Raw genomic sequence first — 12,361 nt, 5'->3', positions numbered from 1 at the left:
CACTCATGGTCTTTTCATTTAAATCACTGCCATTCATTGTGAACAGCTGAGCTCCCTGCACAGTCCCCAATGGCTACCTCTTAGTCACAGCCCTTCAACTCAAATATGACCAGTTTATTCTTATTTGCTATTTCTTATTCATTAATCCTTAGCAAATGTGATTATATTAACCATAATCCCAGGAGTTAGTTTGTTTTGATAATCTGTTTAGTGACTGCTTATCAAAATCTTCCATTACACTGCATCTACATGCCCCCCACCCCCTCTGAAAGCTACAACCTCGACATAATCTGTCAAACAAATTTTCCTCACACAAGACCATGCTGCTTGACCCAATCCTATCATTATTTTCTTGATGCCCTTTTTCTACCACCTTATGTGCAGTTCTTTTCACGACTGATGTTAAGCGAACTAATCTTTAGTTCCGTTTTCTTTCCCCTGCCTTTCTTGCAAAGTAAGATTACATTTGTTACATTCCAGTCTGTGGGGATCATTCAAGATTCCACAGAATTTTATAAGATGACAACCACTACCTTTATAGCCTCCTCCCTCAAAGCCGTTTTCATCAAGTACTAGCATTTATCAGCTTTTGATCCCATTACTTTATCCAATTTTATTGCTGACTTTCTTTAATTCCTCATTCACATTTGATTTGACAATCTGTACTATGTCTTGAAACTGAAAACTATTTTTCATGGAAACAGAAACAAAATAGATGTTTTTAATTTCTCTGTCGATTCACTATTTCCAACATAATTTTTCCCATCTGAGATGGCAAAGGGTCCAAGTAAACCTTTGTTAATATTTTCCTTTTTGAGTATATGCCAAAGATTTCTCACTAGATCTGTTTTTATTTCTCACAAGATTACTCACTTGTTCTTCTTCATCTTGGCTTACTTATTTCCTTATTCTAACGATGTTTCTAAGCTGTCCTGACAGTTATTTATGAAGTCAGCACAAATCACCAAAGGATTACTGCGTTTTACATTACAGCACCACCAGTGTCCCCTCTAAGGTGTGCACCCGTGCACATACACACATCTTTTGCTACGAGCCCACAAAGGAATTTAAACTGTGCACAAAAGTTTGCCACCCTCACTGGCATGTTAAGTTTACTTCACGATTGTACAAAATCACGTTTCATTTTCCAGTTTCTGATGCAGACAGTTTTGACAAAGTGGAGCTTGTGATGATTTGTCTGCAGATTTTAAACCTGGCTTATTTATACTGTTTTATTGAAAAAATGATTGATTCACTACGTTAAATTCCGAAGAAGCAAAGGCGCAGGAGAAGTGCAGGCAACGCACACAAAAAGCTGGAGGAACTCAGCAGGCCTGGCAGCATCCATGGAAACAAGCACAGTCGACATTTTGGGCCGAGACCCTTCATCAGGACTGCTAGATCATTTCAAGTGGAATAGCTTAATGTTATTTATATTGACACTATTACATGCTGTCATATAGTATATTGTATAAGACTCATTGATTTGTATTATTCTGTTTATTTTGAACAATGAACAATTGGACGGTAGTTTATCATCCTTTGAAAAGCTTCATGTTTACTTCCACTTAAAAACATTCAGTGCACTCATGTTGTTGTCACTGGGCAAAGACAAAACATTGCACAGCACAAGTATTTTGCCCACACAGGTCATTTCAAATTAGAGGGAACATTGGGGACCACATAAACTCCTGCATTTACCAATACTACCACCCTCATGTCGGCACATGGTAACTTTGCAAATGCAAAATGCGACTGGCGTATTTTAAAAATCACAAAATGATGCAAGGTAGTCAGAAATCCAAAAGACAGAGGTGGTATGGTGAAAAGGAAAGCCAAATTGTGCAGAGAGCATGTTAAGATGGCCAGAACGATGATGAGATGGCATGAGAGGCTGCGGGTGATGCAACCATTGAACTGCCTAAGGAACTCAGCAGGTCAGGCAACATCTCTGGGAGTAAAGGAATAGCTGATGTTTTGAGTTGAGACTTAGCATCAGGACTCCTGATGTGGAAGGATCATCAGGCAGCCTAATCATAAAAAACAGAAAGTTCATATTTTCATAAATTTAGGACCATATTGAACTTTGACTCTTGCATCCACATAGTAGAATATAAATGTTGCAGCTTCAAAAAAACTTCCTGCTTCAGTTTTTTAAAAAACATGCTTAATATTACTCAGAAGAAATTATTCATTTTTTGACGCTAAGAATAACTTAAAGATTTTTTCCCAAAATGAAGCCTAGGTTGTTATAAAATAAATCAGTGAGCTGAATAATCCATTCATTTTTTCAAATCTTGAATTTGTTCTCACATTATTTGGCAGTAAAAAGATCTCTGTCTGCCAAAGAGCAGTGCACACCACCACAGAAATACTTACCTATGAATTTTATACAGATGCATATACAAAGCCAAACCAGGGCTTACAATAATGACAATCTCACAGCAAAATAATGGCTTGGAAGTTGTTTTTTGCTTGTGACTTTCATTAAATATATTTTTTGTAGGTTTTATAAATGAATCTGCTTTTTTCCCCAACATTCAGTTTGCAAATGTTTAGTTTATTCTTCTCATGATAATGGCTTTCAATTATTTTCTCCATCTGTCAAACTACTTTATTCTCAAAGATTCCTGACCAATCGCAGCAAACAGCTGCACTGAACATATGAGGGGTGATCGATAAGTTTGTGGCCTAAGGTAGGAGTCAATTTTAGAAAACCTGGCACATTTATTTTTCAACACAGCCCCCTCCTATATTTACACACTTAGTCCAGCAGTCGTGGAGCATACGGATCTTGAACATCCAGTAAGTGTCCACAGCATGGGTGATTGATAAGTTTGTGGCCTAAGGTAGAAGGAGATGAGTTATTAATTTCAAACTTTCTGCATAATCACTCAAAGAGTTGAACTGCATGTGCATGTAACGAGAGCTGTATAACTCATCGCATTCTACCTTAGGTCATGAACTTATCAATCACGCGTGCTGTGGACACTTTCTGGAGGTCCAAGATCCGTATGCTCCACGACCGCTGGACTAAGTGTGTAAATGTAGGAGGGGACTATGTTGAAAAATAAATGTGCTGGGTTTTCTAAAATTGATCTCTTTCTACCTTAGGCCACAAACTTATCAATCACCCTCATATTAAATTTAACATGGCGATATCTGAAAAATGTGGAGACATAATGTATTTACATATTCCGTAGGAAATTTCAGTTGTTTGAATTGAACAAATATGACAGACCTACTACCCACAGGGAAAAGTTTTTTGGGACTAAAGTGACAATCAAGTCACAGCTAGACCCATTGATTGGATTTCTTGTTTAAAGAATTTTAATATGCAAAACTATTTTTCAACTAATGAATACAAATACTCAAGTGAAAAACACAGGCTTAACATTTCTGAACTACCACACAAAAGGATGAAGACAGTGAGCCTCATTTCCCCATCTCATAATTAAAGCTTATTCCAGTACCAATGATGCAATATCACTTAATTATAAGTCTGACATATTTAGCAGCAAGTAATTTCAATTTGCAACAACCGACTGCATTATGTACACAAGCAGCGGTCATTTGCCTAGAAATTTATCTCCTGTCTGCAGAGCTAAATGTGCCATATAGCAGTGGCAGCATGGTGTGCTCTGCACGGGATGTATCCGGCTGTATTGGTAGGGATTTCTGTGGTGCACTCTGCTGCAGCAAGTCGCCACCACTATTCGTCAGGGGCGTCATGGTAACGTCGTGGTCAGCGCAACGCTTTAAGGTTCAACCAGCAATCCGGGTTCAATTCCTGCCACTGCCCGTTAGGACATTCTCCCTGCGACCACATGACCTTCCTCTCACAGTCCAAAGACGCGCTGGTTGTTATGTTAATTGGTCATTGTAAATTGTCCCATGGGATTAAATCAAGCGATTACCTGGCGGCATGGCTCAAAAGGCCAAAAGGGCCTTTTCTACAATGTATCACAACAAACAACAAGCAATTAAGTAAATAAATAGAAACACAAAATCAGGGATGAATTTCCATACAGATCAGTTCTTCATTAATTTCTGCCACAATCACACATCACACCCCTATAGTGGAAAAATCAGATAAATGCTAGGACCACCTGCAAAACAGTATTTACATGTCCTGTAATAAAACAACGAGATTCTTCTCTCATTAGGGCAGAAGCATTGTTTTAGCTTTGGTGGTTATTCAACCAATTATAAGTGATTTTTGTACATGGCAGCAAAGCAATCTACACCATCTTGCATCTTCTCCTGACAACACTGATGTATTGTGCGTCTAACTTACACTATACCCTGGGAGACATTCGGTAGGGACAAGGATAACAAAACTTAGCTGAGAAGCCTCTTTGGTACCACAACAGAAAAATGCCTTACCTGTGGAAATTTCGAGGACATTTGTAGAAAGATTATGGGTAAAGCTTTGCCTTTTATACTGTGTCAAACAGAAGATTACATTAGGGTTGTCAAGAAATATTGTAAGTCTCATTTTGGGCAAGCCCTTTGGAAATTTTGTGAGTTTTTTTGGACCCTGCCAAAGCGTGTAGTGATTGCAAACAAATAGTATCATGTCAGGCACCAAGTATCGAAATACAGAGAAAATCTCTACAATCCCTCAAAAATGAATCTTAACTTTATTTTTAAAGGATACTCTCTATTGCAATGTAAATCCTATGGATGAACTGAAACAGCCAATCTAGTTTAAATCCTACATACGCTAGCAATTAGTTGGAGAATGACCACATGGGATTCTTATTGCCTACAGGTAGTTTCACTCTTTCAAGTCTGGAATCCATTAAGAACTAAGTGCTAAAGATAAAACAGCAGTACATTCACATCCCCCAAATTCTGTAATAATTTTTTTCATAGAGACTGTGTATAAAATAAATTGCATTAGTATGAGTATAATTTACATTGTTAAAAGAAGGATAAAGATACGTGTCTTTATCTCACCTGTAGTATGTATAAGGAATCAATTTAGGGATTTCTAACATCTGGGCATCTGGTTCATTCTCCACCTCATAAAGCAAAACCCATTCTTCATCCTCTCCAATCACTCCAATCTGAGAAGAGAAACACTTAAGTGAGGAGATATAATCTACAGTATTTAAATAAGGAGGTAAGTTGCATAGTTTACTGAGCAATAACATGAAAATGGGCAATAACTAAAAACATTTTCATTCAAACATTTAAGATTTAAAATATGAATACTGTGTTTCAACACTTTAAAAATATAAATGCAAACTCATTATTAATTTTCTTAAGCTACTTTAATCAATCTGTAGAAAGGTTATAATCAGATTGGAAAGATAATTTGTAGTATTTGGTTTATATTCAATTTGAAATTGGAATTTTTTTGTATAGAATATACTGTATACAAACAACTTGCCTCACAGTTATTGCTAATTCCTAAAACAATTTGACATATTTCTGTGTTCTTCTGCCAAAGATCTTTGCAACTTATCTGAGAGAAGGTACTATTTTGGATGAGTGAGGTATTTTCTTGTTCTGGTGGAGAGTTGGTACAGTGGCCAGGTTAACTTCCAGGTATATCTGTAATTTTGCATTATCGACAAACTGATATTTTTCTTAAATCTTTTAAATACTGTGACTAGAAAATGCTCAACACCTTCCTTGAATAAAATTGTTTTTTTTGACATTAATATGGTTGGTGTATATGATAATGAAGCAGGAGACATTTTCTCCAGTTATTCCCTGACTGGAATAAATAGGAGTAGACGACTTTCTAAACAGGGTGTGAATTCAGAAGTGTAAAGGGACTTGGGAGTCCTAGTGCAGGATTCCTTAAAGGTTAAATCAGTAGTAAGGAAGGCAAATGCAATGTACTGTGGAGGACATTTTAACTGGTGGCAACACCGTCTGGTATGGAGGGGGCACTGCACAGGATAGGTAAAAGCTGCAGGAAGATGCAAGCTGAGCCAGCTCCATCGTAGGCACTGGCCTCCCCAGTATCGAGGACATCTTCAAAGGGCGAGGCCTCAAAATGCAGCATCCCTGACCATGACTGTTACCCAGGCCATGCCCTCTTCACATTGAACCAATGAACACACACTAGTTCACTTCTTTTTTCCCTCTAATTGCACTACTTATTTACTTTAACTTTATAAATATTTATTTACTATAATTTAGTTTTTATTATGTACTTCAAAGTACTGTTGCTTCATAACAAATTTCATGACATATGCCAGTGATATTAAACCCTGATTCTGATGCTAGCATTCATTTCAAGAGAACTAGATATAAAAGCAATGATGCTGAGGTTTTATAAGGCATTGGCCAGAATGTATTTGGAGTATCAAGAGGAATTATGGTCCCAGAACTAAGAAAGAATGTGCTGGCATTGGAGAGGGCCCGAGAATATTTACAAGAATGATTTAGGGAATGGAACGGTTAACAAATGAGGAGTGTTTGATGACTCTGTGGTGTACACACTGGAATTTAAAAGAATAATGATGGGTAGGGGGATAGCATGGGGTATCTCACTGAAACTTGCCAAATCATGAAAAGCCTAGTAGTGGAAATATGAAGAGGATGTTTCCAATAATGGGAGTATCTAGGACCCGAGGGCATGGTATCAGAACAGGAGGATGTCCCTTTATAACAAAGGTAAGATAAAAGGACCTCCCTTAAGAACAGATATGAGGAGGAATTCTTCAGCCAGAGGGTGGTGAATTTGTGGAATTCATTGCTACAGACAGCTGTGAAGGCCAATCCATTGGGAATATTTAAAACAGAGGTTGAAAGTCTGGATGTCAGGTTACAGGGAAAGGCAGGAGAATGGGATTAAGTTCAAGAGCCACAAAGTATCTGTTTAGACCACACTTGTAGTATTGAATTCAGCTCTGGTCGCCTCATTATGGGAATGATGTGAAAGCTTTAAAGATGGTGCAGAGGAGATTTACCAACATGCTGCCTGGATTAGAGAGCATGTTGTATAAGGAAAGGTTGCATGAACTAAGACTTTTCTGTTTGGAGTGACAGAGGAGGCAACTTGATAGAGATGTGTAAGCTTATGAGAGGGATAGAGTGGACACTGCAACCTTTCTCCACAGAGTGGCAGTGCCCAATACCCCAGAGAATATCTGTTTAATGTGAGTGGAGGAAAGATTAGGAGAGACATTAGGAGTAGTTTTTATTTTAGAAACGCAGAGATTAGTAGGTGCCTTGAACCCATTGCCTGGGGTGGTTGTAGAGATTGGTACAAAAGAAACACTTAAACATTTTTAAACAGGCACATAAACATATGAAAAATGGAAGGTTATTGACTGCACAGGAGGAAAGGGTTACACTGTTATGAGGTAGGTTTAAATAGGTCTGCATAACTTCCTCGGCTGAAGGACCCATACTGTGCTGTAGTGTTCTATGTTCTAATAAAGGCACGCAAGCCATATGCCTTGTTTACCGTCCCCTCAACCTGTGTAGCCACTTTCAGGGAGCAATGGTCTCGAGCCCGAAGATCCCTGTGCATACTTGCACTGCTCAGGTTTTTGTGATTTCTGTCAATCGACATCTGATCCCCCAAAATGCAACACCTCACATTTGACCAGGTTAAGTTCCATCTGCGACTTCTCCACCCATATCTGCAACGGATCTGTACCCCACTGTCTGCTTTTGCAGCTTCCCACACCATCCAGAGCTCCACCAATCCTCGTATGGTCATCTGGATTACTAACCCACCCATCTGGTGATCTCTCTGAAAACAACTGCACGATATGGAAAGAATACCTCTCAAGTGCAAGTGGGATTAATTAACTTCTCATCGCATTTACAAGGAGCGCTGTCCAGGAAAGCCGCACCCATTATCGAGACCATGCAGGCCATGTGTTCTTCTCGCTGCTGCCATCAGGGAGGTGGCACAGGAGCCTGCAGCCCCACGCCGCCAAGTTCAGCAAGTTACTGTCCCTCAGCCACCAGGCTCTTGAACCAGAAGTGAAAACTTCCCTCACCCCAACACTAAAATAATTCCGCAACCATCGACCCCTTTTAACCCAAGTTCTTGAGACTTGTTGCTTGCTTTTGGTATTTACGCAGTTTGTCATCTTTTTTTACATCGGCTGTTTCTTCATTCTTGTTGTGTGTGCTTTCCCACGGATTCTCTTGGGTTTCTTTGTACTTACTGTGAATGCCCGTAAGAAAATGTTTCTCAGGTTAGCACTTGATGATGCATATGCACTTTGATAATAGATTTACTTTGAACTTAAACCAATTGGCTCTCGATCTAGGGAGAAGTGCAGCTGAGAAATTCATTTCGGCAAAACATGCAATAGCTTCTGGTTCCTAATGAATCTGGACATTGGCATAACGTCAAAACATTGATCATAAACTTGAATTACAGCTTGATGCTTACTTGTTTTTCTTAAATAAAGGAAACTAGGAATGCCTAATGCAAGATTATTCCTCAGATGTTTCTAATTATGTGAAATTTTCCTGCTTTTATGCAGTTTTATTAAACAGATTTTGGGTTGTCCATGCGTTCAGTAAAATTCAGCATTTTGCAGCATTATTGAAACCTGGTTATTTGTTTTATTATAGCGATATGACAAAAAAACATGTTTTGAGCAGATACACACCAAGTAAACTGGCAGTTTTCCTTCCCAAAGTATAGCATGTAGGAATGATAAAAACAAGTTTGGAATATAGTGAATAGGAATATATCAGTGTGTATCTACTCCCTGTATTTTAAGATGTTTTATCATATCACTATAATAAAACAAATGTAGGAGGTGGGTGGGAGCTTCACCAATGCATCATCTATGCTGGTGTGTTTGGCAAATAAAATTCTTCATACTTTTGCTAAACGTTACTTGAAACAAAAATGCAAAGGGAAAGCAATGCATTATTAATGGAACAATTAGAAACTTAAAACTTGAATTGATTATATTTCATTTTTGTCCTAAGCATAAAACAGAAAGGCTAAATATATTTTAAGTACAAGTAAGACTGAAGTCCTCAAAAAGAGGGGAGGGGGAGAAGTGACATACTGGTGCAGCTGATACTTCAGCTTTATGATAAATCAAAGCAATATAATGCTTTATTAACTTTTTCACTTGGCAGTTTAGAAAACCCAGTTTGCATAAGACACAGAAGCAGGGACTGGCCATTCAGCCTTCTCTGCTATCCCATCATGGCTGATCCCGGATCCCATTCAACCCTATCACCTGCCTTCTTCACCATATCCTTTGATGCCCTGACTGATCAAGAAACTTACCTACTTTTGCCTTAAATATATCCATGTACTTAGCCTCCACTGTAGTCTGCGACAGAGCAGTCCACAGACTCTCTCTGTCAAAAAAAATTCCTCCTTACCTCTCTTCTAAAAAGTTGCTCCTCAGTTTTGAGTCTGCTCCCTCTAGTTCTGAATACACCCACCATAGGAAACGTCCTCTCCACATCCACCTTACTTAGTCCTTTCAATATTTGGTAGGTTTCCCCTTATTCTTCTACATTCCAGTGAGTTCAGGCCCAAAACTGCCAACTGCTCCTCATATGTTAACCCCTTCATTCCCAGAATCATCCTTGTGAATGTCCTTTCTCCAACGACAACACAGCCTTTCTGAGATATGGAGCCGAAACTGTTGACAACACTCCAGGTGCAGCCTGACCCGTCCTTCTGCAGCTCTGATGTTTGAACCTTCTTCTCATTTAGATAATAGTCCACCTATTGTTCCTTTTACCAAAGTGCATTATCATACATTTCCCAACACTGTCTTCCATTTGCCACTTTTTTGCCCATTCTTCCTACTTGTCCAAATCCTTTTGCAATCGCATTGAGTCCTGAGCATCACCTATCCCTCCACCTATCTTCAAGTCATTGTTATGTACTCGTGACACATGACAGTGGTACCTTTGTCACGTGACTGGGGTTGAAGCTATACTGGACTTGAGGTAATGGTCTTGTGATGGTGGAGTGACGTCATTTTCCTGCCAGTAGAGATCATGTGACAGGTTTTATTTACAGGTTATAAAAGGAAGACCCCACCCTGTGAGGAGGGGCAGTTCGTGGCTGGATTTGCCAAGTTGACTTCATGCCACTGAGTGATTTAATGTGATGTCGCAGTTTAGTTCAAAGATGAAGTTTTATCTAATGCCTAAAGTTTAAATGGTCATTGCCAGCAGGTTCTTCACAATACTGCTAGTTTGAGAATCAGTGGAGAGTGAAGATCGGAGTTCAGGAGTTAAAGATCAAGGAGAATCGATTTTCGACGGTGAAACGGGGTCGACCTTATTTAATCCTTATTCGGGAAGGAATTCGTTGACTGTTCTCGTGTTAATCTCTGTGGGATAGCAGAAAAGATTGAGGACAGTGATAAAGGAAAGGTCAGTGCCTTTAAGCCGTTTTGTTTCGTAAATTCTTCGTGGGAAAAGTTTGACGTCGGGGATCGAAGCAAAACGACGTGAAAGAGAATTTAAATCGTCTTATAAAGTCTCTCCTTTTAAATGGACTGTGAGCATTTCAAACTTTTGGCAATACTACTTTAAAGAACTGTTTTGGCAACATTGCTTTAAGAACTGCTTGAGCTGCATCGCTTTAAGGACTGTTTAAGCTGCCACACAGCAGCTGTTTCCGGTTACGTTAGTGTTTGTTTACTTTAGGGGGGGTTTGTTTTCAGTGTTTAATAAACGTGTTATTTGTTATAAAGTCCCTTGCCGAACTCATATATTTATTGTTGCCTGAATACGTAACATCATCTACAAACTTCACTACAAAGCCATCAATTCCATAATCCAAATCATTGACAAACAATGCCAAAAGTAGCAGTCTCAATACTGACCCTGAGGTAAAAGGCATTAAGCATCAGAGTGGGGATATTTTATCACAGTTACACAGCACAATACATTGGTGAGACCACACTTGAGTACCATGTACAGTTTTGGTTGCTGTGTTAGAGAAACACATCATTAAATTGGAGCGAATGCAGTGAAGATTTATAAGAATACTGCCAGAATTTGAGGGGAGAGGTTGGGCAGTTTAGGACTTTATTCCATGGAGCATAGGAGATTGAGGAGTACACCTTAAAGGAGTACAAAATCATGAGGGGTATAGATAAAGTGAACGCTCATGGTCATTATTCCTGGAAAGATTAACTTAAACTCAGGTTTATTGTCATTTAACTATATACACGCATTTGGGGAGCATACAATTACTGCAATCAGAATACAGAGGAAATGTTATCAATGGCAAGATAATATATCATAATTCCCAGTCCCCATTCATATTCTTGTCAGCAAGATTATTTATAATTACTTAAGACTGCATCGTAAATTTGTCTAATACCTGTCCTTCCACTATCCACTTTGAGATGGTTGTTTTTCCATCAAACCCTGGCTGGAACTGCAACATGGCTGATCGGGGACTGATATTGGAGATCACAAGATTAGATGGTGCACCCGGGAGCTCTGTAAAACAGTTTCATTCACAGTGTCATTCTTCTTTTTCTCCTTTCACACTGAATGTTGATGAGAAAGCCAAAAGACCATTGCATTATTGAAAGCGACCGAACATAGAAATTGTCTATTTGCACCATATTTTGGGCATTATGCAATTCAATATCAATAAAAAAGGCAAGTGCAAAGGAAATTTATGGATTTATTAGGATTCTCCTTTTGTGTTTTACATGAATCTCACATGATAGTACATGGAGGAGCCCAACCATCTGGAGTAGCACCAATAAAGTACTAATCAGTTTCGGATGTTGTTCCTAGGGTGGGCCATTCAGGAAGAAGCAGGTTTAAATGAGCTAGCACAGTCTGCCTCATTATGACCATAGGTGCATGATCCTAACTTGGAATGCAGCCCAGTGGGTTCACTTTAAGCCAAATAAGTCACAGCAGTTCTCCCTTGGGCCGATCAATACCAGTTCCTCCAAACCTTCCCACAGCAAATGCCACCCATATTCAACACTGCTTCTCCCGCACATACAGTATATGACCTCCCCTTGCTGATTTTCAGTTGAGTCTCACGACACCCACGCTAAACACTAACCTTCCTCCTTTGAATTTTGTTTCCTATTACTCAGTGATCTGCAGGCAAAACTGTTCCCTCACCCAGTTTTGAAAGCTGTTGCTCCTGACCTTCCAGCAGCTGACTGCAAGCTCTGCAAAAGTCCCACTTTCACAAATTAACTGGCTCGGAGATCCTGATTCTCTCCACAAGCTGATCCTCCCGTCTGTTGTCACATCCCTCCCACGCAGTAATAATCCCTCTCCCAACCTCTTGTATATCCCTTAAACTTTTGCAATACTGAATCAGGTTTATTGTTGGCAGTGCAAGGTCCTTCCATTGCTGCACATCACCTTGGGTCTCCTATATACTCCAGCAGGAGTGTCTTAA

General features: G+C 39.3%; 1 protein-coding gene across 2 annotated transcripts in view; it reads right to left on the bottom strand.

Annotated features, from left to right (window-relative positions):
- sdk1a (sidekick cell adhesion molecule 1a) overlaps positions 1–12,361 on the bottom strand; it is a 781,818-nt gene that overhangs the window by 149,203 nt on the left and 620,254 nt on the right. For both annotated transcript variants that reach the window (XM_059979483.1, XM_059979484.1), the window contains exons 22-23: positions 11,306–11,427; positions 4,963–5,072 (exon numbers count right to left, since the gene is read on the bottom strand). In XM_059979483.1, the coding sequence (XP_059835466.1) occupies positions 4,963–5,072; positions 11,306–11,427 (232 nt within the window). The remainder of the gene's footprint in view (positions 1–4,962; positions 5,073–11,305; positions 11,428–12,361) is intronic.

Source organism: Hypanus sabinus, chromosome 9 (assembly GCF_030144855.1).
Source record: "Hypanus sabinus isolate sHypSab1 chromosome 9, sHypSab1.hap1, whole genome shotgun sequence".
NCBI lineage: Eukaryota > Metazoa > Chordata > Chondrichthyes > Myliobatiformes > Dasyatidae > Hypanus > Hypanus sabinus.
Note: the sequence above shows the minus strand (reverse complement) of the source record. Positions and strands in the feature narration are given on the sequence as shown.